General features: G+C 36.1%; 1 protein-coding gene across 1 annotated transcript in view; it reads left to right on the top strand.

Moving 5' to 3' along the window:
- Positions 1 to 27,574, top strand: part of FIG4 (FIG4 phosphoinositide 5-phosphatase) — a 63,141-nt gene that overhangs the window by 29,323 nt on the left and 6,244 nt on the right. Inside the window, exons 15-22 of the mRNA XM_048935547.1 lie at positions 1,926 to 2,092; positions 7,522 to 7,660; positions 9,729 to 9,787; positions 10,385 to 10,532; positions 11,355 to 11,438; positions 16,730 to 16,925; positions 18,613 to 18,695; positions 21,032 to 21,121. Of these exons, the coding sequence (XP_048791504.1) occupies positions 1,926 to 2,092; positions 7,522 to 7,660; positions 9,729 to 9,787; positions 10,385 to 10,532; positions 11,355 to 11,438; positions 16,730 to 16,925; positions 18,613 to 18,695; positions 21,032 to 21,121 (966 nt within the window). The remainder of the gene's footprint in view (positions 1 to 1,925; positions 2,093 to 7,521; positions 7,661 to 9,728; positions 9,788 to 10,384; positions 10,533 to 11,354; positions 11,439 to 16,729; positions 16,926 to 18,612; positions 18,696 to 21,031; positions 21,122 to 27,574) is intronic.

The raw sequence follows: 27,574 nt of genomic DNA on the forward strand, positions 1-27,574 counted from the left end.
ATTTTCCCAAAGGATGAGAAAAAACATATATCTTGAAGTCTGATTATATCTAATAGGATTTTTCTTCCTTATGATTTAATTGAGCAGGACCGTTTCTGCAAGCATTTCTTTACAATCCCTCTAATGTAGTAGTTGTCCCATCTAAGAGGTTTCCCAGACCATTTGTACATTTGCTGCTTATTTGATTGTATATACTTAACTACCTTTCTCCATGGAAGACTAGTCTTTGTCTATTTGCAGGCTTAATAGTTTGAGGCTATGGAAGGTTAATTTAATTCTACAAATTATTTCCAAATCAAGTGGATCAACATCCTCAATGAATTTCAAGTTGTCAGCTTCCTCTGAACCTTTATTGCAAGGTCATTGCAACTCAGTTCTTCAGTGTCCCATGGCTGACTGGGAAATTTCTGAGAGGTATTTTCCTTTCTCCTGCCAATTGTTGCCTTGAACATATGGGGATTTTTAGCTTTTAGTTGACAGGGTTTTCTGTCTTTCTCATTCTTTTAAAAGAAACTAACATACGTAAACTGCAGAAACAGGCAGTATTTATGCTCTCAAGCAACTGTTCACAGCTCATGATACCATGCATATGTTTGTGAATTTATTTTTTGGTTTTTTTTGTTAGGCAGATGTATTTGTACTTGACCTTAGGCAAAAGATTTGCTGGACAGGTGTTTTGCTTTTTTGGAAATGGTTTTGCTGCTTACATAAGTATTCTTCATCTTGAATCTTTTGAGGAAGACTTCAGTCGGATGGTTCTTGGGTTGCTTGTGCAGTGCTACTCTTTTATTGGGAACTTTCCTAAGGATGTGTTTTTTGTTGGTTTGTTGTTTATTTCCTCTGCTCTCTCCTCCACTCCTGAACGGATTCTTCCTTCTTAGGTATTATGGTAGGTCAGGTGCATATGCCTGAGTTATTGTGTCTGCATATTGACATGAAATAAGTTTCTACAAGACAAGGAGAAGGGTGGTGTTTTTTCCTTTCGACTGCATTTTCAACTTCTTCTTGCTGTATGTCATACTTGTGGTTGTCTTGCTCAGGCAGGGCCTTAGGGTCCACTTCTGAGAATTTGTTTTCTTAGACTGGGTGCCAGCTCCTTGGGATAACTTCATTTTCTGACCTTGTTTTCTGAGATGATCGTCTTGTTTTGGTTGTGCTAGAGCTGCTTCTTGATGTTTTTTTTTTTTGTTGCTTGGACAGCTCTCAATTTAGAGTCTTGGTTCTTGAGAACAGTACTGTTTTTGACTAGTTCTCCTTGTTTATCTTAATGGCTGACTCTACCCTCTTACCGCACATTTTTCAGCTCCAGCAAATTGTATGTGACTGCCCTTCACATTTCTCACAGTCATGTTCCTACTTTTTATACCTTTGAGCCATTATAATTAGGTAGTTTTTGGAAAGTTACATTAACTTAATTCCTAGTGAACTTAATAGAAAACATAGCCTTGAGATATTGGCACATTCTGTCCCATTTAGCATATTTAAAATGCCTTAATTTATGATGATATACTGTTTGTTTACTCCCTATGGGCTAATACAATGTGTTAATCTACTCTGAATCTACAGAAGTGCATATTCTGTGGAGTGAATGCATTCTGATGTGTTCCAAATTGCTGAAAGTCTTAGAATACTTATCTAATCCACTTACTAAAACTGAATATAATTTTCACATATTTATCTGAATAAAGACATACTTTTAAATTTCAGTGTTAACAAGTTATTGATAACATGTTTTAATGAAATACTTGTTTTGTAAACTGAAAGGAGAAGAAAACGTATTGCTTGTTATGCAGTGAAGCAATTCTATGTATGAAGGTATGTAACATGTTTCGGAGTGCTTTTACTTGTAAATGCAATTTTGAATGTTACACTTCTTTCTTTCTTAAAAGCAGGTTGACAAATGCCATGTTTTTCTTCTCCTTCAGATTATTTGAAGAATTATATGAAGATCATGGAGATACGCTTTCCCTGCAGTATGGAGGTTCTCAGCTTGTCCACAGGGTAAAAACCTATAGGAAGATAGCTCCATGGACTCAGCATTCCAAAGACATTATGCAAACGCTCTCAAGATATTACAGTAATGCTTTTTCAGGTACATTTCAGTGCTTTCTTTTGAGCCATAATTTAGAAAACATCATGCTTCAATAATCACTACTCTGATCTTATAGCAGTGATTCTCTGACAATAATTTGAAAATAATTCAGTAAAATCAGATGGCATCAAAGCGATATTCTGATTTGATGGAATTTTTATGCTGTATCCTATGCAAATGCATGTTGTATCATGCAGCCTTATTTGGTAAAGTTATTTAACAGAACTCTATAGCAAATGTACACAGGTAGCACTGAAACTGCCACTGCAGTGATATTTGCAGCTCAGTAGAGAAGCAGGTAACTGTTACAGAGCTGTTAAAGTCATGGGGAGAGTGGATTCAACAAAGAAAAGGAAACTGGCAAAAATAAGTTCTAAGCACAAATAGGAAGCTTCAAATTGAGTATTTCTTAAAATTGTGATGTTTTGTTTTGCATGTGATATTTCTGGGGACTTCAAACAAAAAGCAGTCCCTCGTGTAAATAATTGTTTTGCATTGGTAGAAGCTACTAACTGTTGAATCTGTGGTAGAAAAGGCAAATAAAATAAATTTAAAAGAAAACATGCCCCACCGAGTAGATAAACTGTTTTTTTGAGATGAATAGGCTGTAAAACATTAGCACACTCTTTTTTTTTTTCCCAATAAAATTTAAAGATTCACTGTTCAGCATGCCTGTTGCTGTTCAGGTGGCATCTCCTTGTGTGTTACTGCAATAAACTAGGAGAAATCTTTTTATTATTCAAGTTATCTCAGAAAGCAGAGGTTTCTGAGATGTAGAAGATTCTGATTTGCTATTCTGCTCTCATTATCTGTCCTTTAAAATAAAAATAAAACTCCAACAGCTATCCTGTTTGTGAGCCTGCACTTCTTTGTTTCTGATGTGAGAAACTTATTTATAATGCTTACTAATATTATTTATGAGTAGTAGCAGATGCAGAAAATGTCAGTGATTGACTTGAAGTCATATATTGTGTCAGATTCAGCACAAGATCACACACGGCTTGCTAAATGTCTCCTAAGAGAAACCTCTTAGCTACTCTTGCTTTGTTTGTTTATCATTAAAAAAAAAAGTGACAATTTACATTTTTTAAGAATGTCACTTTTTTTTTTCCCATTGACCTCATGGCTCACTACTAATGAAGTTGAACAGATGAGAAAAAGTAAAATGTGATGGTACAGAGATTTGCCTGCAGATACTAATGCAAGATAAGGCCTGGGCTTCTAAGAACGATAACCAAATGCAGTTTGAACCTACGTCTTGATATGTGGCATCGTTTCCTATGGATTTTTTTGGTACCTATGAATTTGTAATACACTGCATATATAATAGAAAGTGGAGAGTTAAAAATGTTCTCAAGATCAGGTTAGTCAGTCAAACGTAGAAGAAAGTCAAATTTTCTTCCTGAAAATACGGGACAGTTGATTTTTATGTTAACTTGAAAAAATGCTATGGATTTAGGCAAAAATTCTGACTTTTTTTTGCATGCATGTTTTTAAATCTAGCATTTGAAAACAGCGTAGGGTGCAGTTTAGTTTGGGTGCTCAGCCGTTTGAATTACCTTGGCTGTAAACAAGTAAGTTATACCAGATACGAGAAGTTCATTCATCTGAGAACTAGATGTTCCTTCAAGACCATCTCAAGCAGGCATTCTGATTCATTGTATTCTGCTATTTCTCTTTCATTTGCGATTGAAAAAAAAGGAAATAGAAAAACATTAGCTTTGTGCCTCTTAGAAAATAATGTGACATTGAGCTCTTCAGTGCTGGATTTGCTACATGCATAATAAGCTTCTGGAATCTAGAATAATCTGTTTATCCACAGACAGGGCTGGACATAGTAAACTACCTTTTAGTGTTGTATGAAAATAAACTTAATTACTATACCCTTTTAGTCATGGGATCTTATAATCCCAATTATGTTGAATCTCTCATGATTTAGTAATTTGTCATGCAGTGCAGTTACAAATTCAGATTGAGAGCAGTAGATTATTTTTGGCTAATTCAATTAAATGGCCCCTTCAGTTCCTGTTTTCTCAAATGGTCTTAAAATGTGCTAGTATACACGTACATTGCAGTATCTTTTGAAAAATCGGTGCAGTCTTTCTATTGCTTGTAGATAATTATAACAGTCAATGCTAACAATGAAGTGAGTAAACCTGTTTGCTCTTTTGTCTGTGTTCCCCAGCGTATTGACACGTTCTTATATATTTATTTTTGAAATGAGATATTTTCCATCAAGATAAGAAAATTGATCTGAAAAGTTCAATATCCTTTTTTTTCTCCAGACAATGTTTCAAAGACAAAAGCTCTCATTATATTTGTTCAAAATTAAATCATCAAGTTGTTCAAACCTTAAAAAAAGACAGTGGGGAGAGTGGAAGGATTATCTCCTTTCCAGTTAACTGTCTGCTTTCCAAGTCATATTCACAAATGTAATTGTGCTTGCCTGAGGACTTACGCGCAGAACGTTTTTAATGGTATATTTTATTACCTACATTGAAATTGAGTTGAAAAGTAAAACAGTGGAGAGACATTTTCTGATAAATGTCCTGTATTTCTATTGAATTTAAAACACAGCAGTACAGCTGAAACAATAAAAGCAAAAGAGAGTTTGTATCCTTTGGCAGTGTAACATTTAACAGCAGTCATTTCTTTGCTACAGAAGAAAGGTAAGAATGCTTTAACGAACTGTTGCCATAGAACATTTCAGATAATTAATTGGTTAATTCAATTGGTCTGGGTTTAAATTCAAGCTGTTTTTCACAGAAGAAATTTCATTTTGCTTTATTTCATTTTAGCATCTGTCATATAAGTAGTGACACAGTTTTTAACTGAATTATCTTGTTTCGCTCTGATTTAGTTAACAATTTCAGAATACCTCCTGTTCCTGGCAGGTGAAACAATGGTAAATGAACAACGGAGGCTTGTCTCTGCCTTTTAGCGTTCCCATATCCCACTGGTTTTAACCTATTTGTTCTTGTTAATTTATTTTCCACTTTGGATTCCTCTAAGTTTTATGCACAAAATAGACTGCTTTTCTGGATTTTGTTTAGCGCCACACTCTGTAAAAGGGAGAAAAGTAAGATAAGGTGAGATGAAGGCAAGAATTTTGTTCATCCACTACTTTCACAGGCAAAACACACTCAGTCTAGGAAAGATATTTAGTTTATTACCAATTAGTAGCAATAGATTGCAGTGAAAACTAAAGGCAAACTAAAAACGTCTTTTCCCTATCTACTTTCTTCTACTGCTCCCCTGAACAGCACAGGGGAACAGGGGTTGTGCATAATGTTTTGCCTCTGGTGCTCCTCCTCTGCCCCTGCTCCATCTGGGGTCCTTTCTATTGCTCTCCATCCTTCTTCAGCTCGTTCGATGTGGGTTTCCCACAAGCTGCCGTTATTCAAGCACTGCTCTAACACAGCTCCCTACCCCACAGGGCCCTCCTGCCCCACCACAAGCTCTTATCCACAGGTTACAGCTCCAGCCTAGGGCCTGCTCCTGCTACCAAAACCTTGCTATGTAAACCTCACACAGGTAGTTAAAGTGTGACATGTCTTCTCAAAAATAATTTGTCCTGAAAACCGTAAGTACTGATGTGTGCTTTGAGTGTCAGTGTGTAGAAGACTTAGCATTTGTAAATTGATCTTCTTAACAAAGTAGAGAAAGTGAAAAGCGAGAAAGAAGATAAAATATCCTTTAGGAAAAGTGCTCTGAGAGGGCAATAAAAGTGTCTGGAAAGAATGTGAGTGGAAAGAAAAGGTGGAAAAAGCCAGATTCTGTATGAAAGTTCCTTTAAGTTGGGAAGTGAAGCCAAGCAGCGTCAGAATTTCTGCTTTATTTCCCTTTTCCTTGTACCTTGCCCTGTTTCGCCATGTGACTGCTTTATACAGAAGATACCACATCCAAATATTGACCTCCGTATGTACACATCCTGTCAAGTTCCTTACTCTTCTATAATCTTGTTACCAGATTTCTCTATGGAACTCTACATAGAACATCTAGTCATGTGTCTAATTCCCTGTAAAAAAAAAAACAACAAAAAACAAACCATCATTGTATGCAGGGAAGAGATGTTGGTATTTTAGGAGAAAGGACGTTTTGATTGATACTTTTGTGGACCGGGAACCAACTTTGTCCTTGCTGTCATCCCACTGCTTTGTGGATTCTGCCTGTTGTTTTATCTGCTTTTTGGTATACTGAAATTTCACAGTTTATCCATCTGATGAAGTCTGTTGCTTAAGGGGCACTGATCTCTCTTAGTATTGCTTCCGTAGCATGGAAAGAGCTGATGGAGTAGTGCCATCACTAGTTCTAGTCTGAACTATTCTGTGTCTGATAAATACTGAAATGCAAACAAGAATGGAGAGGAGCTTTACACTTGCTGATTCATCAGAGCTTACGTAGAGCTCAGTTGTCCACATATTCCTCCATTTTTTTTTTTTCTGGATATATTTTTCACGAGCCATCCTCTGCTGCTACATGTCTGCCTGCAAAGCTTTCTTCATTATGGTTCACCATCCTTAAGCCCTGATCTGACTCTGAATTTTTCACATATCTGTTATAATTCATCCTACCTGCAGTTCAATAGCAAGCAAAATTTAAAAAATGTAGACAAACAGCATTTTATTTGTCTGCAGTGGTAGCTAACTGCTGGATTTTAGCATTTGCCTTCTGTAGTTTGAAGCTTAGAATATGGCGAGAGAAACCCATATTTTGGTAATTTCAGTCTACAAGAAAAAAGTTCAGACTTTTAAAAGGTATTAATGAAGTTTAATCATTTTACTATGAATTATTCAAAAAAACCAGAAGATTTCATAATTTATATGTACTGATGATTTGTATTGGTTCTTGTTTGATTTAATGAACTCGCCTTTCGTAGAATCATAGAATAATTTGAGTTGGAATGGAGCTTTAAAAATCATCTAGTCCAACTCCCCTACAATGAACAGGAACATCTACAGCCTGATCGGGGTGTTCAGAGCCCAGTCCAGCCTGACTTTGAATGTCTCCAAGGATTGGGCTTCCATCACATCTCTGGACTAGCTGATCTTTCTGTAACGGAACTTTTGGTATGCAATAAATTCATCAGGATAGGTCACATGCCCTGACACATTCAAAAATACATTCACATCCTTTGTGCGTACACACATAGAAGCAAGGGGGAGACTGAGTCTTACTACTGCCAAGGCAGAGCATTTGTCTCTTCTTTGTTAGAAAAGCAAAGAAAGACCTGGAACCAACTGCATGTGCACTGCAATATGGCAGAAAGTGGGGTCTAAATGAAGTTTTGATAGGTTTGAAGCCCAGAGATCTCTGTAGGAGTCTTAGGAACAATATGTTTGTTGTGTGAGGAGAAAGTCTAACAAGTAAGCAGATGCCTCGGTGGGCTTGAGCTCTGCATGTCATTAACTGTATGTCTTGTCTAACAGATGCAGACAGGCAAGAATCTATCAATCTGTTCCTCGGAGTATTCAAGCCTATGGAAGGAAAGCCTCATCTCTGGGAACTTCCTACTGATTTCTATTTGCATCACAAGAACACCCTCAGTCTGTCACAGACCAGGCGAAGGTATTTTGATATTCTGGTTTCTGTTGGATATAGCTCTAATAGCATGCTGCTAACCAAATAATTTAATCAGCATGTTGAAAACTTTTTTTTTTTTTCTTTTTGAAATAACTAATGAATTTTAAGCTTTTGCAAGCGCTTAAAAAAATAAAAGAAAATAACTTTCTTCAAGAGATTACAGAAAGTGTTGGACACTGCTGTTTTGAAGGATTTATTTTAGCATTGAAGAAGAAGTCTCATTTAATACAAAATTGTCCTGCAGTGTGAAATACTAAACAATTTTACGGAAGTACAGCTATCTTTGTTCTGTTAAACTGTGTATAAATGTCTTTTTGATGGTTAGATTTATTAAGTCAGTGTGGTATTTAGTGTTTTTATTAGTACAAACTTCGGTTATATTCTCATGCAGTGCCCTTAGTCTGCAGCTGTGTTTGCCACGAAGCCTGTTATTTGTTACTTTCCTTTCAGCCATGTTTGGCTTATTTTGATGATGTTTTTTCTTCATTTGCATCCTGTTGTAGTTGTGCAGTGGTATACAGAAATAATAGAGCTAAAGCACAAAAATTACAGAGTAACTTCTAGAGCGATTGCTTTAGAATGTGAAATGGTTTCACTAAGGATTGTAAATACTGTGTCTAAAAATGGTTTTCCATTTTAAGGCTAAGGACAGTACTAGACTTGTTACTACATCATCTGTTTTATAAATTTTGTTGCTTTATATTTTTGTTATCACAAATGGTAGGTGTGAATATCTGCATTTAGATTTTTGTCTAGAGAAGAGTCCAACCCTGTCTTGGTTGGTTGCTTATTCCATTAACACATGGGGCAGTCAGCATGTGATACGACAGTTTCTAAATTTCAATCCTTTTCTCCTTCTGCTGATGCTAGCTCATGTTAGTAATGCCAGATGGGTCTGCAGGAAAGGAAAAGCTAGCTTGCTTGCATGACCTGATGTAGTCCTTCATCAAGAGATGGGCCTTTCATTCATAACTCATTCTTTCCTGTTCAGGACATTCACAGTTGTTAGGACTGTAATGTGCTGCCCTGACTGTTTGGCACAGTTTGTGGAGTCCCGCTAACAAGTCAATCTCTGGGCACTACAGTACACATGTTGTTTCTGCTCCAGGCAGCTACACTGTTATCTGGTGAAGATAACTGCTATATTCTCTAATTAAGGCCCTTACAACATTGTGAATATGCATATGTTTGAAGTAAAATCAGTGAAGATAAGTAAATATATTTTAAGCCCAAATAATGGAGTAATAGACACTCAGAGTAGTGTAGAGAAAATTTTGAAGTGTATTTGAGAAAAATGAAAACATGTAAATATGAATGAAAGATTAACAGTGCTTTATTTTATGAATGCTACATTCACTTCCTTTAGTGGTTTTGTTTTGTTGTTTTTTGTTGTTGTTGTTGTTTTTTCAGAAATATTGAATAAGATTGCAGGCCCACTTTTTTGCTATTAATTATAACAACATGCAGTTCTTATACTTGGGACAGACAGCTGTCACATTAAAACGTATTTCCATGTGTAGAAGTGAGTTGCCTTGAGGATCTTCTAGTTTTCTTTATTACGATAAATGGCTTTCATTTCTTCATACTCTTTTCCTAATTTTTAGGAAATAAATAGTGATTGGGTAGAGTTTGGAGTCTTTCTTGCTCTGGTCAAAGCAAAAAAGCAAAAACACAACATACAAAGTATTCTTACCACATTGCTTTGTGTTTTGTTTTGTTTTGTTTTGTTTTGTTTTTTCCCTCCAGCTACCTTCTGTATGTTCTAGGAGCTTAATTTTTCAATACTATAGGTAAGGGACTTGAAAATACAATTAGTTCAGTGCTGAGTTGGACTTCATGTGGTTATATTTCATGCCCTCAGTGCAAAGCTGTAGGGTAGGAATCTATGGAGAGCATCCATCTGAGGATAATTCTTTACTTCCTCTCACATTTGATTTATAAGGAAATGTTTACCAGTGGGACTCGATATGGCTGGATAACTGCTATGTGCAAATGTTTAGATTGGATGCAAGATCAAATCTATATCAACTGTGTGTCTGTATTTCCCATTCAGCTATACTTACTGGTGGACGACAGGTGTGCTAAAGCATTTACCTCTTCCTTTTGATGAAGGTAGGAACTGTATTTGCTTCTTGCCTTAAGAGTATCTTAAAGAGGTTTTAGTCAGTAAAGCTTTGTAATTCTTTTAGACCTCAAATCCTTTAAAAAAAAAAAAAAAAAAAAAAGTTAAGTACTATGTATTTTTTCCTCAACAATGGGATGAACAGTGGGGTGCAGGATGCAAGAGATATTTAACTCTAGAGTTGAAGAATTAAGTAATACAAACATGTAGCTAAAACCTCACCTCCATAAATTTGTGTCAGGACAAACATCATTCTTTTTTCCTTTTTTCCTTTCTTGTTAAAATTTATTTATAGTCTATGTTAGTGGTAATATTTCTGCTGCAGATAAGGATTTGCTACTATGTCTTATTTCTCCGGGTTACTTTGGAGAATATTTTATGAGGAATTTTCTTCAGCAAGGACATCAATTTATGGTGATTGATAATGTGCATTTATTAAAATGTGCTCTGCATCTCTTTTATATCATATTTTCTTGTCCTAGATGGACTATGGCTATAGAAAAATGTCGAATAGGGTAGCTATGTAATCAGACTACTGCAGAGTCAGTTATGGTTGGTAAAGAAGATCATTTTTTTCCTTTCCCCAGTGACATGTGCTGAAAACAGACGCAAATTAACAGTGAAGAAATTCCACAAGTATGAAGAGGAAATTGATATCCATAATGAGTTTTTTCGGCCATATGAGTTGAGCAGCTTTGATGAGACCTTCTGCTTAGCAATGACCAATTCTACACGGTATATTTGGGTTGTTTTGGGACTAGAACTGCTTAACTGGAAGTAGATATAGTGTGAATTAAATGTATGCTTCATTTATTTGCTTAAACCTGGATAACATGCTAGATTTTTTCTTTTTCAAACCTCAAATTTAGCAAAATTCTGGAAGTTAAATCATAATGTTAAAATGGAAAAGCGATGCTCAACAATGCTCAAAATTTCTGTCAAGATAGCACTTAATTAATTTAAAATTATTTTCCACTGCGGAGTGTCTAATGTGTAGGCATTTGAAGGCTGAGAAATGGGCTTTTCTTTGTGGATTCAGTAGGTCATGGAAGGTACCTCCAAAGCAATTGCTTGGTAATTGTTCTGCTTGAATTTTACAGCTGTTTTTTTCAGTTCATGTGGTTCTTAGAGCTGGCCTGATAATTTTTGTTGGCAGCGATCAGACAGATATTCTAAGCATAATCTTAATCACGCTTTAGCTAATGACTTCCAGACAGATTATGTTTCACGTAGCTTTTTGACCCAATTTGAGTGTTGGCAGCGTTTTGAAAACAATGCATATGAGTCACAGGGCTTCTTCAGTACAGGAGTATGCTATTGCTCTATCCTCTTTGGCAAGTGGCAAAATTTGCAGCTGCTTCACAAAGCTAAATGGTGCCATTGAAAATGTTTGAAATACTGAGGGGGTTTTACATTTACATAACTTGTAATGATTAATTTGTTTTTCGTGCTTATTTTTTAATTCAAAGGTAGATGTTAGAGTTGGCTCTTCTAGAAGATGTTTTGGTTTTGTTTTGAACTCTTCTTACAGTGAGATTTTATTTCCTCTTTGGCCAGGGATTTTATGCCTAAGAATATGGGGATTGATCCAAGTCCATTTACCGTTCGTAAACCTGATGAAACTGGAAAATCAGTGCTGGGGTAAGTTAGAAATAACAAATTTTGTTCTGATTTAATAATAGTGAAATTGTAATGAAAAGATTGAACACTGTGTGCAGTTCTGCGAAATGGGAAATTAAAAAAATCATTGCTGGAGTACTGTGGAAATGTACACTTTGAAAATCATACCTAATTTTAGTTTTGTACTTGATGCTGGGAATTCTTTATTCAGGCTTGTTTAATCTTTTCTATTTAAGTGAGACCTGTAAGGTAATTTTATCTAGAATGAAGATATAGAAGCTGTTCAAATTTGGTCATCTCTTGGTACCATTACTGTCCTTTTCCCCCGTTCCCCATTTCCCCGTTTCCCCCTTTTCCCCCTTTCCCCCTTTTCCCCTTTCCTCTTCCCCCTTTTTCCAAAAGAAAGAAGAATAAATCTCATATAAATAGAACATAATATCATAGAATATCCCAAGTTGGAAGAGAACATAGGGATAATGAAGTCCAACCACTGGCTCCATACAAGACCTCTCAAAATTCAAACCATATGTCTGAGAGACTTGTCAAACATCATGTGTTTTGTTGTATTATAAGAACAGTTAAAATGCTTCTGTAAGTTATCGTTCAGTTTCATTAAACTGGCTTGTTAAAGGATACAGATACTATCTTCAAACAGCAGTAACTGCCAATTTCCACATGGTCTTTGATTAAAAATTTAAGTGTTACAGAAAAATATTTATTAAAACATTTGTATAAAATTTATAAATTGATATAAAACAATTCCAAAACAGTTACTGAGACAAATGAATGCCTCATTTAGCTATTTTTGAATCCTGAACTTGCTTTGTTATTCTGTTTATTCTGTTGTTTTGTTTGATTTGCAATATCACGTAAGGGCTATGAAGATTATTCCTGAACCACTTCATTCTTCCTTAGATACCTCATATTAAGGAAACCTTTTATCAGTAATGATTAAACCTGTTCCGTCACAATATAGTAAGTTCTTCTGAAAACTTAACGCTCTGTTATAAGCTATAAAATTTGCCTGTCTCATAAATAACATCTGTCATGCTTTGACCCTGAGGGACTCACTGTTAATAAACGTTGAGTGGTCTGGGTTTATCGCTAGTAGAGCGTGATTTAATTCTAGTAATGTTTCCTGGAAATAAACAGACTGTGTTATAGTTATTCAGTTCATTTCTCCAAAGAACTCTGAAAGTGTGGGTGATTTTGAAGTCAAGCTTCATTCTTCTCCTTTGGAATAATGTTGGTATTTTGCACTAAATTATCTCCAGATACAGCATGAAATTCTTAATGTTTTTATCTTTCTCCAGCTTTTTCTTGAGCTCTCTGCTGTGATTTTGAGGGACTGTTGTAGGATAGTCACCTGGGTCGAAGTCATGTTCCAGGACTCCCTGGGTATTTCTCATAAGGTTTGCCATGCATTGGCTTGTGTGCTGGAGTAAAATGTGGCTTAAGACTTCTACCTTACCTTAGAGATGCCTATTATGTGAGAGAGAGAATTTATTACTAAATGCAAGAGTACACCTCTTTTTAAAGAGGACGTGAATACAAAAAAAAACCAAAAACAAAAAAACAAAAATGAAAAAACCTTTAGATTATAAGCACTATATGACACAGTGATATGATTGCTTTTCTTAAGTCACAAAAAACCTTATTTGTACAATGGTACTACTGACATCAGTAGATTCACAGCATTTATCAGTGGAATTCTCTGTTTTTTTAGGCATGTGGGACATATGCCTAACTGTCCTGATCAGGTTGTGATACCAGAATTACATTTGTTTTATAATAGATCATAATTTTACAGTACCATGCCCTCTTGTTTGATTCCTCCATTGTACTAGAAGCCTTTGTGTAGAGATGATGCCACTGGTTCTTGACCAGAAAAAGGGAAATAATGTTTTACCCATATCTAGATTTCTTCTTCAATAAAAGCTTCTCCACAATACTGAATATACCAAATCCATTATGATCCTCTTCTAGCTCTTTTTTCAATCTGAATAAGTATAAGGAACTACCATTTATCTCTATCTTAGTATCTAGGAGTTATATCTGTAGTCATGTTTTGGAATTGCACATACTGAATTCCTGTTTTGAAATACCACATACTGCTGTGTGTTTGAACTTGCTAGTGTTGCTCTTCTGATACTAGTGTTTACTAGGGTCTACTTCATACACAGGATCTCATTCTACTTCCCTCTGTTTCCCATGTCGGTAATGATAAGTGCTGCTTCATATCTGGTGAAGCTCACTACAGCTATTTGAAAGCACAGGGCTTGACATTTCCCACAAAATGCAAAGTACATGTCAATGCTGTTTTCCTCATTAAGTTGATTAATATTCCATTAGGCTTATCTGTCTGGCCAACCAGACCATGTTTTCTGCCTACTGTCTGAATAGTTTGCTATACAACTTTGCATAGACTTTGCAGTGCTTTAAATTAAAACTGAAACAGATAGTTTTCTTTTTTGTTTTAAAAGGCTTCTAGGAATGATGGCCTTTTTTGTTTTGTTTTGGTTTGGTTTTTTTTTGTTTCAGGACCTTCTGATCTACTGTAATCTTTCTGAAAGATGTAATAGTCTGTTTTCATCTGTCCCTAAGACAATTACATCTTGGCATTCTCTTGTGTGTGTGTTGGCAGTGGGATGGGGATATCACTCTTATTAGTGTTTGGCTACTTGCTTCATTCTGCTTTTCTTGCGATCTTCGCCCTACTTAAAAAAGCAGAGAAGATAACCTCCTTAATTTTTTCTGAGGAGAATACAGTATTTGTTACTTTCTGTATATTTTTCTTTAAGCAGATGTCAGTTACTGCTGAGTCTGAAAATAAACTTAAACTCTGTGACTTTTTTCCCTCTGAGGTGTTCATTCTAGCTGTAAGAATTCTCATGCATTAATGTACTTAGGATAGAGCGAGGGGTGGTCTCAGATCAGTAACCTTTGTGAGGCCTCTTGTCTACATGTGTAGCTAAAACATGGGAAGTGTAGCTAATTCACTACAGAGATAAATTGCTGTATGAGTTTTGCAAATGTACAGCTCTGACAGTGGAACTCGAGTGACACTAGCGACCTCCATGCCTTTGCTGCTGAGAGCGTTAGAGCTGTAACCTGAGCTACTGTTTTCACCCACCTGCATGTTATCATCAAAGCCTCTTATCATACTTTGCTTTAGAGTCTGTTGTGGATGGAAAACATCTGCACTATACTGCACTCATAGGAGAGAAGCTAGAATATATTTATTGATATAATATGGAGGCAGTATAGTGATTTAACAAAGCTTAATTGTAACTAAGGTAGCAGCTTGGGCACTTCAATACAGAAAGGGCATTGAGGTGCTGGAGCAGGTCCAAAGAAAGGCAGCAAGGCTTGTGAAGGGCTTGGAGGATATGTCCTATGAGGAGAGACTGAAGGAACTGGGGCTGTTTAGTCTGGGGAAAAGGAGGCTGAGGAGAAACATTATTGCTCTCTTCCAATATCTGAAAGGTGATTGGAGTGAGAGTGGGGTTGGTCTTCTCTCACTGGTGACAGGTGACAGGATGAGTGGAAATGGCCTCAAGTTGCACCAGGGTAAGTTTAGGTTGGACATCAGGAAACACTTCTTTACCAACAGGGTTGTTAAGCACTGGAATAGGCTCCCCAGGGAGGTGGTTGAGTCACCATCCCTGGATGCGTTTAAAAATTGCTTGGATGTGGTGCTTAGGGACATGGTTTAGTGGGGGGTTGTTTGAGTTAGGGTAGTAAGCTTAGGTTGCAATTGGACTTGATGATCTTTAAGGTCATTTCCAACCTGAGCGATTCTTTGAATCTGTGAACTTAACAAGATTCAAGATGACTGGATACACTTACATAGAAGGTAGGGCTAAATGTATGCAACAAGAGGCACTCCTGTTGAGTAACAAGGTTCAGAGTGAACTCCCTTGTTTTCTAAACTCCTTGAACCATGCAGGGAAGTAGCCTAAGTGCAGCTGAATCCACTCCTAGTCCCAGACTTGATCAGTGCTTTATGTCTACAGGATTGTGTGGGTGCAGTTAATCAGCAAAGCAAACAAAGCTTACAGTCAATCTAAGATGTGATCTTAGCAAGGCTAACAAAACCTAAAACAATTAGTCACTTACCAAGGATCTGTATCGGCAACAGGCCTCTATGTCAGGGTGTAAGGGTTCTCTATGCAGTAATCTAAAGAGGCATCCCTGCCCAGGGGGAGATGATGTGCAGCCAGGTGCCATGCAGGAGAGCTCAAAGTATGCTCTTGGGCTCCTCGCTGTTTATGGGGGTACAATGATTGCCCTATAATCATAGGTCACCTTTTAGGTGCAGGCTCAATTGGTCCTCAGCTGTTGAACCAGAGGTCTGCCATCAGTCTCCATTTTGAAACAGATTTATAGTTGTTAATCTGTTGTAGCAAGAGTGTTGGCAGTAGTGTTGTTCATTGTCTTCCTGTGCAGTGCCTTGTAAGCAAGGCCAGACTGAAGAAGAGAATTGAGGATAGAAGCCAATGGGAGCAAGGAGTGAGCAGGGAGAACACACCATCACACGGTCTTCCTGATTTGTCTGTTAACACATTCACTATCTACCTTCCAATCCCTCTTCCTCCAGAGTTCCTGGAAAGGCTGTGGTGGTTTCTGAGTTGAAAAGGCATGCACATGGCCAGTAGGAAAAGATGTAGAGAATGTAAGGATGATGCAGTTTCTGATGGGTAAAGTAATGCACACCTTTCAGAGCTTTAACACAGTTAGACCCTGTGTTAGTCTGCTAAAATATAGATGCTGCATCTTAACAGATTCTTACAAATAACTCTCTTTTTATTGACTAGAATTTTTAACTTGAGAAATACATGCCCCATAAGGAAACGTTGAGGGAGAACTGAATTGAGGGGAAGAGGTGTAGAGAAGGAAGAGGAGAAAAAAGTAAGTGTTTGATGAAGATTAGAGGCTGGAGAATAAGAGAGTTAGTAAAGTACATAATTTTAGTCAGCAAGTGAAATGTTTTTCCAGAACAAAACTAAAGACGTTATGTCTCAATTTTTATGTATACATTTTAACATCACAGTATGGGAGGATTTAAGTAAAGAGATGGAGAATTGGTAGAGAAAAGCTGGCATAATCCTGTGAGCACTCTTCACATGCTCAAGAATAAGAAGAGATTGAAGAAAATTAAATCAATTAAGGGATTCAAAAGATGAGCAGCAAGTTTCTTCACAGGGTAGAACTTCTCTTATCCCCTAGTAAACCAGTAACCAAAGTTAGGAATTTTAAATACTTACTATTAATGTTCAATTAATTTCATAAATACTCTCTATCTTCTATAGGAACAAAAGTAATCGAGAAGAAACTGTACTGCAGCGCAAAACTGCTGCTAGTGCTCCTCCACCCCCAAGTGAGGAGGCAGTGTCAAGTAGTTCTGAAGATGATTCTGGGACAGACAAAGAAGATGAAGGTGCTGTTTCTCAACGTTCGACCCCAGTAAAGGTGACTGATGCAGGAGATAACACCAAAATCACTGAGGTAGGAAATATTGTGGTAGGCAAGAAAATATGAATTTAAAATTCACATTTTTTAATATTTTATAAGCAGCAAGAAGTACAGAACAAGCAGAAGTGAGGCACAGAAAAATTAAATGATCTCCGATAGATATTAGCAAAACTGGTGATAAAACTTTGCTATTCTTACTATTATGTAAGAATCTTCTATTACACTACATATTTCACGTAGCTTAAAGAGGAAAATAACATTTATAAAGAATGAAGAGCAATGTTGTACGCTTACAGCACTTGAAAGTGCCCAGGTCAAGTGTAGTCTGTACAAAATATATCTATGGTAGTATTGTATGGTAGTGGTTAGTTCAAAGAGGTAGTATACTTCTGATCATTGTCCCTTATCATGCTTTGACTCACATCACGGTACGGATCTGAGGTCCTGAGCTCTGCCTCCAGTCTGACTAAATCACGCCCTGATTTATCTGCAGGCTTTTGAATTGTTCCCTTATGAAATGATTTGAATTAGGAAATAAATAAATAAATAAATAAACATTTACAACTTTATAACTATGAAATTGTGTGGTATTAATTTTGGAGATTTTGGGTTACCTGTTAGGCCAATAGAAGTGCATTTATTTCTGTTTAAGTACAGTGTTATCTGAAAACTTTCATTATGTCAGAAAAACAGAGTACAGGTTTTCCAGCAATTCGGATTGTTTACAGATTATTGCTTTAACAGAAATCCAACCCTATTTTCTTCATGATTCTTACCACTGAACAATTGAACAAGATATTTCACTTCAGATTTTCCTTCTGTGTATTGAGTACACTTTAAAACTGATACCTAAGGTATGTCTTTAAGAATTTTAAAATGCTTATGTGAAAGATACATTTAAATACAAAATATAAGGTAGCATTGGCTTTTAATGGCTTACAGTTGGAGGAATTGTTCTGATTTTTGTTAATGCAGATGAGGACATATTTTCCATTTTACTGCACCTTTTCATGCATCAAATTTTACTCATAATTTACATTGCTAGTTTTCATTATTGCTCATTGAAATTGCAGTGCTGAAAAGGATTACCTATTCAGTTAGGCTCAGTTTAGTTCTCCTGTTTTGAAATAAAAGAAAGTTATCTATCTTTTTGGTTGACACACTTGCAATTGCATGTGCCTTGTCAGTAACCCCTTAGGTTAACACTGACGATAGTGAGGTATTCATGGTCATTGTCTCCTTATTATAGCTGTCTTGTAAAATGTAACTTGTAGAATAGAAATAATTTTCTATTTTATTGAAGACTATAGTTATTTCAGAATTGACAAAAGGAAATATGAAAGCAAATGTGGGAGCAAGTTCTGAACTAATATAGTTTTTTCTTTATTGAATTTCAACATAATACATACATCTATAAGTGCTCTATTAATATAAATTCTTGATATCTTGTTCTTTTCTGGTGGGATATCATTCAAGAATCTTTTATCTTTTTATTGAACAAGCGTCTTGAGGAAACTTTGTAGTAAGTTATTTATTTAATGCAGTAATTTATTTAATGCAGCTTGCACAAGCTACGGTTGCTGTGTATATGAGAAACTTGTTTGGTTTTGCCTACACTTCTGAATTTTCAGTTTTGGAAATAACTTCTTTCTTGAAAGCAGGCTTGTGTTTAGAAGTTACTACAGTATCCTCAATCTTAATCTTTGCTCTTATGTTTCAGAATGTAGTTCAGTCCACTAAAGACGTATATGGAGTTAATCTTTCAGATGTTCCTTCTGAAGATGATATCACAATATATGCTAGGTGAGATACATTTCCAGTTGTAATAATTAAAAGGTGGTTTGAGAAATCTCATCAAAAGTGCTTCTTTTGATGAAACATATTTGTATTTTTTATTTTAGACATATAGGCTGCCTGGAGGTGGTGGAGGTGTTCAAAGAATGTTTAGACATTGTGTTTATGGACGTGGTTTAATGAGATCTATTGGTGATAGGTGGACAGTTGGACTGGATGATCTCGTAGGTCTTTTCCAACATTGGTCATTGTGTGATTCTGTGATTTGGTGATAACCAAATACTATTGTTTTTTAAAATCAAACTGTTTCCAGATGTCTGTTTCAACTCTGAATTCAGTGGAAGTAATGCCATTGTCTTCAAATGCAATATGGAAATTAAATGAAAGATACTTCAATAGAAGTATCTGTCACTTAATATATTCCTAGAAATATTCCTGGTATTGGCTCTGGGTAGTAAAACTGATGAAATAGTCAGAGGAAGTAGGTAACCCACTGTAGGAGCATGGATATTCAGGTACCAGATATTTCTACAGTGGGTTTCAGGAGAGGACAGAAGTAAGTTTGGCTGCTGCCATTGTCAAAGTTGCATGTAATGGCAGCATACAAATACATGTGCTGTGGGTATATAGCATGAAGCTTAGTAACAATGCGCTCTTCATTTTGAACTGCATCATGCTGCCACGTGCTCTTAATAAGTGATTATGTGATCTTGGGCCATACGTCCAGGAAATGAGAGTAAGGTAGAGCATATTGCAGGACAGAATACGGCTCTTCAGGTGGTCCAGCAAATTCCCACTCAGTTCCTGCACTTTGTTGTAAACTGCTACAATGTGAGGCAGCATGCTGCACAGCATGTGCAGGCTCTTCTCAGGAGCTGCTGGCTTACTGTGAGCAGTTGGAGATGGGGGCTGTGTAAGTATCAAGATACCACCTCCAACTAAATTCTTGCAGCTACAGAAACTTCTGCTTCTATTTCAAGGGTAATTTGGACTTTTGTACTATGTTTGATTGTTGTTAATGTGGCTGCAGGTGTCTTGGATGGCCAACTCCCACAGAGCAATGAGTAAATTACTAGTGTGCTTCTCTAATTGTAACCCCACATAGAGCACAGGCTATGTGGTAGTTGTTTTAAGAACATGTGTTTTAAGCTATTGTTCTCAATTTTGGAGAATGACAATGAAGCCAAACAGAACCTGGTTCAAATCTTTTTCTCCTGAGTCAGAAATGAATGTGAACCTTTTGATATTTTATTAACCAAAACTGAACTAGAATGATTTCAGTTACAGATGAACTAAAACAGCGAATGCTGTTGCCAAGAGAGGAGTTGCTTATGCAAGACACCAGGAGTGCCAGTCGATTATATTAGCTTAACAAACCCATGTTTCAAACACCTGATCAGTCAAGAGCATTAATGGGGTTTGAAAAAATGTTCGAGGGAACTACATCACCTCAGAAGAACACAATATGTTAAAGAGAATACCTGTAAGGCATGTGTTGAAATGAGCTTCTGTGCATTTGTTTCTTTTTTTCTAACAGTGTAACAACAGTGACTATTGTATATTAGAAGCTTTTTTTTTTTTTTTTTTTTTTTTTTTTTTTTTTTTTTTTTTGTGAGGGCAGTTCTATTTCAATTTGATCTTTTCTGATTTGATCTTTTCTGATTTGATGTTATACGATCACTCGGTTCATTATTCCTGATAGTTCTTAACTTCGCCTTTATCTCTAACTTCTTTATTTTAACTACTGGAGGATGGATGCCTGTTTCACAAAATCACAGTATCGCATAATGTCAGGGATTGGAAGGAACTTTGAGAGATCATGTAGTCCAATCCCTCTTTCAGAGCAGGAACACCTAGATCAGGTCACACAGGAACGCGGTGGGTTTTGAACGTCTCCAGAGAAGGAGACCCTACAACCACTCTGGGCAGCCTGTTCCAGTGTTCTGTCACCCTTACTGTGAAGAAATGTTTTTTCATATTTACGTGGAACCTCCCATGTCCCAGCTTGCACCCATTGCCCCTTGCTCTATCATTGGATGCCACTAAGAAGAGCTTGGCTCCATCCTCCTGACACTCACCGTTTATATATTTATAAACATTAATGAGGTCACCTCTCAGTCTTCTCTTCTGCCCCATGAAATACTACATGACAGCAATTAATAGGTAAACCTTTTACAAGCTAGAAAAAGCTGCAAAATTCTCACATGCACCCACTGTGTAGTTTTAAAAATCCTTGTTTACTCCAGAAGTAGATTATGGTCACTACTTAAAGACTCATTGTTTGTGCCACTGGGGAGGTATTGCTTTTACATTTGATTTATTCTCCTATCAACTGTTTCTCACAGGTTTGTTCAGCTGGGACAGAGTCAACACAAGCAAGATAAGAGCAGCCAGCAATTTTGTTGCAAACATCAGTTGGATAGGGTTATAAATTTGTAAGTATTCTTCTTTTTTCCCTTAGTCTATTTGTTTTTACTTTTTTCATTAGACCTGTAAAATTTATCAGGTAAAATTTATCTTAAACTGTTAGAGAGTCAAACTTCTGTTGAGGGATCAGTGTGTAGTGTGAAGAATCAGGTCCCAGCTTCTCCTTTGTGACTTAAAATCTTACCATGATTTGCAGTTATCTCTATGCAAAATGCTGAAGCTATAGAGTGTAAAAAAAGCAATTCCTTATTGCTGTGATTGCTTTTGAAAGAGTTAGATTGAAAGAAGTTGATTGGCTTACATACACTGCATAAAAAAACTGAGAAATGCAGTTCAGTCTTTAGACTGAAGTCATCTGAGTTTGTTTGTTCTGAGAAAGCTCTGAATGCCATACATTTGTTTAATATACATTTGAGGAGTTGTGAGAGGTCAAATGGGATATTTTCATATTTTTATTTCTTTGATGGATGCCTGGTGTTGGAAAGGGTAGGGCAAACGAGGAGTGGATTTCTGTTTTGTTTTGTGCCTGTATTTGTGTCACTGAAGTCAGCAGATATGCGCTAGCTAAAATCAGTATGTCATGCATTTTAAGTAAAGAAAAGAACATGTTGAGTTTGCGTTTTCCTCAGAAGCATCTCCATGGATTTTTTTTGGTTGCCTGCTTTTTGTTATATAATTATTCCATGCGTTAGTGCTGGTGAGACATATTTTTTAATGGTTTATATGTTACAGTAGGTAAATTTCATGTTTACCATTGAAATGAAATACTGTTAAACAGCCATCAATAAGCTTACACTTTGTAGATGAATGCATCTGTAGTTTCATAATGAAACACATTAAAGTAGTAAATCGGCAAACTGTAAAATTGTTTTTAAAATGAAAGGACAACTCTAAGTGTATTGAAATGAAATGGTTATTAAGAAATCATTTTATAATAATGAGAATATTTTTGCTGCTCATAGAGGTGATTCTTTTTGTGTAGTTGCAAAATCTCCCAGCATGCTTGTGACAGCTGTGGGAGATAATCATCCCTTTCCTGCCCCTTAAACTTAGAGTAAATTATTCCCCATGCTATGCTGCTGTAAAATTAAACACATTAAAGAGAATCTGTGCATATAATTATGGTGGCATTTGGGCAGGTTCAGACATTTGTTTTTTAACTTTCCCTAGAGTAATTTCCATGTATTTCAGAGTAGCATTAAGTGTAGAAAGTAGTGTTAAGTCACAGACTACACAAAGCTGTGCCTCCTGTCACTTCTCCTCTGGAAATGATAGAGACCATCTTTCTCTGCCAGTTCTGCATTTTTAACAACTTTTTAAAACTTTGAAATACTGTTCAGGTGGCGACAGAATCTTCTTTCAACATAGGTCATCAATGGAGCCATTCTTTCAAAGCGTGTTGTTCAATTTTGGAAAAGGGAAGCTTTCTCTCTGTGTGCTAACATTTGAATTGGTGCTCTGAACCAGAAATTTCTTCAGAGAATACTAAACTCAGTGTATTGTGAACATATAATGAAACATATAAGCTAAAAATAGTAAGAACCTCCTCTGGATTAGAAGCAAAAATGGACACTTGAACAAGGACCACAGTGATTCTTTTGGTACACTGTATTGCCATGCATCTGAAGAGAGGGTTGTTTGAGTACTGCGGTGTAATTACTTCTGGCTGACATTGTGTACTTGTACCTGGTTTCCTACTGCTCTTTGCAGTTTGATATAAATAACTCTGCTGAAAAACATACTTTCAATCATTTTTCCAAATGCACTTCTTACATCTATCTGGGAGTGCAAGAAATCCGATTTCCTCCTGAAGGGAGAATGGAGTGTTTTGATTCACTGTAGCTCTTCTGGAGAAGACTGTGGATATGCTTTAATGCTCTTGTTGTAAAGACTAGCTAGTTGCATACATTGGGATACAAGGTGTCTTCAGTGCCTGTGTGCAGAATAGCAAATTACACTTGCACCAACTTTAATGAATCCACTGCCCTATTCTGACGCTGATGAGGCCCAAGCAGGAGGAAAGTTCAATGATATCTGCAGGATGGGCTAGAGCTCTGTTCTCCTTGAACCTTTGAAAATGGACCATCTTCAAAGATACAGTCCATGTTTTCTAAATTCTCTTAATGTTAAATTTCGTAATTTTATTTTAAATCAGGACTGCTTAGATTCTGCTTGTCACGCCTGTATTGATCAGACATGACTGATAATGAGTAGCAACTATTATACGCAAGTTAGCTTTTAACTTTGCTCAAATAGTGCATGGGCTTTTTTACTGTTGGTTTCCAGATAAAGGAAATTAGGAAAATTTCAATGAGCAATGAAATGCCCTGTATTTTCCATTCCTTTTAACTTGCTGATTGTTTTACTTGAGTACTTTTTTAATCTGTTAATATCTTTTAAAAAATTAAAAATACAGCAAAACACATTGTAATTATCATTGAGTGTTTTACAGCCCTGGTTAGTTTTGGAAATAATTTCATCCATTTAGAGAAATTCCCTTCTTCATTCAGTACTTCCTTATGAATTTGTTAGTATAAGGTCTATTTCTTGGAAGATTAGATAAAAAATGACTTTATATTTGCTAAGCAAACATGGCATTATCACTTCCTTATAACTGCACAAAACAAACAGTTGTCATTGAGCTTGTTCATCATTCTGTGTATTCAAATCCTAGGAATTCTTAGAGGGATTGAGGTCCTTATTGTTGAAAAGCAGAAGTAAATGAATACAGTATCTGTGGAAGATTTAGTAGATTGATTTGTATTTTTTTATTTTTTTTACATTAAACATATGCTAAATATCCTAAATGGTTTCTTGGCAGTGGAAACGAAGGCAAATCAAAGTGCATTCATAATTAGTCAACAAGTGACTTTGAAAATTACTAGTTGTCATGGATTCTTAACCAAGCTGGTAATTTGATTGTACAGTGCTTTTTTTGCATTCTCTATTTCAAATTAGCACCCTAATTTGTTGTTTCATGTCAGAAAAAGTTAAGTTTCATGAATTTCAGTAAAAACATTTATTCACAAGCCAGAGAATTCTTATAAATATTTATAAAAACATAGGTTAACAAACTTCACATTTTTATTTGTTTACACTAAACTTAAATCACAAGGACCTCTTATCTAGTTGCTGTTAAGTTTTGATGTTGTTTCCCAGGGACCTTGTGAAAATGGTTTAAAGTCCATGTGATTCAGATCCTCATGTATGTAGGAAGAATAATCTTCTCTTTCATCTGTTCTGTCAACACTGAGCTCTGAGCTTTTCAGAATAGAAAGTGTAGATTAGATTAGCATAGCATTTTTGGTAGACTTGTCATCTGAGATGCTGAATGTTATATTGCCAATAAAACCATCAGCATTTATCTGATTTAATCATCATTTTCCATTTGTTTATGCATGTCTGCTTAAATTAAAAAACAAAAAACGCCATAATTTAAATGCTCACATTTGATCTAAGTTCTTCCTTTCCAAAACTGAACACAGTATTCCCTTTCTTTGCTCTCACCCCTCTATGTGTGTTTTTTGGTTAGTTGCTTTGTTTTGTCCTGTCCTATCTCCTGACTTCTTTATATACAATCTTTAACTGTTGAATTAGCAAGGTCAGCATAAATCTTCCCTACTTAAAAGGCTCCTCAGAGATCACCTTTCTGTATGAGATGTCTCACCTTCTCTCAGATTCCTTTTCTGCACTGTAGACAACCTACTCCCAATGTAGATTGGAAAATTCTCATTGAAGTGTGTAACTGTGTAAAGAGATATTCTTCTTTCTTTGACTTTTGAAACTGCATATGCTGTTATGGAGGTTTCCTATTTTTCAGTCTTCTCTGCTCCTGAAGAATGTGACTGAAATTTTGTTGTCTGTAGGGAATTGTGCATAAGGAGGGAAAAAAAAAAATTGAAGACTCTTTCAAGACCTCAGTAAGCAATTTAAAGGGCTACCATTTAGGGAAAACAAACAAATAAATAGCTCAATTTGCAAGTTTTGTAGGTCAGATATATATACTTAGGATTCAAACAAGGCAACAGAGTACATTTTGTCTCCTTTAGATATTCTTTACAGATCGAAAAAGAATTACTATGGTGGCTCTCTGGTCACTGCTGTACTGTGAGCTCAGCATACCACCATGCACAGCTTCTTCTAAGTATGAAACTTTGTAAGAACTGAAGAATATTTCACTTCTCTTATTGTAAAGACAACAAACTCCTAGTGAAATGACAATATTGTGAAGCCTGGTCACAATTACTGTGCAAGTAACTGTCCTTTGCATGTCAGGAGTACTGTCCTTCAGGACGTGGAGTTTACATTCTAATCAATTTTTATTGGGAGGCCATAGAAATAAAAGGTCTCAGGTTTATTTGATAGCCAAGCATAAATAATGTGCTCTCCTATCTCTAGTAAGATACTAAACTTATTCAAAAGATTCCTATGCAAATAATGTTGGAGAAATGCCTTTGTTTAAATGAGTGGACTGTACAAGCATTCTAAACATTTACAGTTTCATATGTGCCTATTAATCAAAACTGGCATTTATGAACTCACGGTTCTTTCAAGATATTTTTAATATGTTGAAGCAATTGAGATTTAGTAACTAAATGTTCAAAATGACATTCACTTTGTCCCAGTTTCTTCAAGTCTTAGGAAATGACTTGACTCACTAGTGCTTCAGAAATGTCATGTCTTTAGAAACAAATCAATAAATAGAGATGGCATCAAATTAGTGTAGTACGTTTTGGTTTGGTTTTTTTTTGCACTTTCTAGTGGACTATACAGGCCAGCTGCATTTGATTATAAAAATAGAATAAAGTGCTGATTTGGTAAGAGCATATTTGTGAGTCAGGCTCTCTTCAGAAGAGTTTCAGCTCTTTTGACACAAGAGTTTTTGTTGTTTAAGAGAAGCATTAAAGCAGCATTTTGTAAATTTTATCTTAATCATATAGGCAGATAACTTGCTTACATTTTTATTATTAATTTATATTCTGTTGTAGTACTTACATTCTGTTGTACTACCACAGAATCCTAAGATTAAGAAGCTTCAACAGGAATTATAATACATAGTTTTACATTATACATATACATATACAGTATAAATATACATTATAATAATTCTAAATAAGGAAGAATGAAAATACAGTCTGTGCACTACGACTTCACTTTTTGCAAAATTGTGAGCTATATATATGTCTTTAATTCTAGAAGGACCAAACGTTTCTGTGATGCAGCATAGCAAATTCTGTCTACAACTTGGTAAAATTGATTTTAGGTATGCAGCCAAACTCTCTGGATGACCAGCGACTTTATATTACCATAACACAGACCTGAGCAATATGTAGTGGCTGTGTTTTTTCAGAAATGACCAGCTGCAATACCAGGAAATTGTAATCTATTTTTTTCCTTCTTTACCTCTTAGAAGGTGAGCACTTATTCTCTCGCAATGAGTAGAGTTCTAAGAGTAGAAACAAATTTTAGTCTGTTTTCTCACCTGTAATAATAATAGATGAACAGAACTAAATTCCAGTATTCAAAATTGGATCACAGTTTTATCTTCTTAGAAATTCATGTGATTTGCCCTTGAAGAGATACTTGTTGAAATCCCTCCCATAAGAGGCTTTTCTTCACAAAATTTACATTTTTATCACTATCTAACACATATTGTTTCAGAAGTTAGAGATCCAAAGAACAATTCTAATACTGATTACAGCAGCAAGTGTTCTACTCTGCGATTTAAAAGCCCTTACCAAATTTTTAATTAAATTGATCATCATTTAGTAATTACATTATAAAGAAGAGGCAATTATGTTTTCATTTTAAAACACTGCAGTTACCTTTCTGAGAGCACTATAATGTTGCTAAGATACTCCTCAAAAACAAAGTAGTATTTTATATGGAAAACACAAAGCAAGGCAGGAAATTTTAATGCATGCTTAACCATAGGAATGCTGGACCTGCTGGTGAAGAGTGTGTTTATGGCATAGATGATATTTGCAGAGCCAAACTAAGCTAGAACTAAACTAAACTGGCATTGGCCAGCTTAAATGCCTTTCTGCTGTTTTGAAGATCCCAAAGAAATGTGCATCATCACGTGTTACTGTTGAATGTCTTTAAAATGAGTGAGCTGGCCTGGCTTGCTTACTTACTTTTGGCACTGCCCCTTTGGCAGCCAACAAGAGTGTCATGAAGAGCAGGGAGTTTGGCAGTGTCCACCCGTAAATTAGAAAGGGAGCAAGAAAGCTTTGGTTGTAGACATAGTCTTGGAAGCGAGGAAGAGATTATGGCAGAAGTCCCTTAAATTCATGGGAGAAGGATTGAAGGGATGATGATATTTAAGATATTAAGGGGCAGATTCAGGGAGGTGTAAGCACTGACAGTTTTCGGAAGACTGTTTAAAAGTTGGGAACCACTATGCTAAACAAAGATAGCATGGGAAGAGATAAATTGTACCCTAAGGCATTTTACAGTCT

Source organism: Lagopus muta, chromosome 2 (assembly GCF_023343835.1).
Source record: "Lagopus muta isolate bLagMut1 chromosome 2, bLagMut1 primary, whole genome shotgun sequence".
Lineage (NCBI taxonomy): Eukaryota > Metazoa > Chordata > Aves > Galliformes > Phasianidae > Lagopus > Lagopus muta.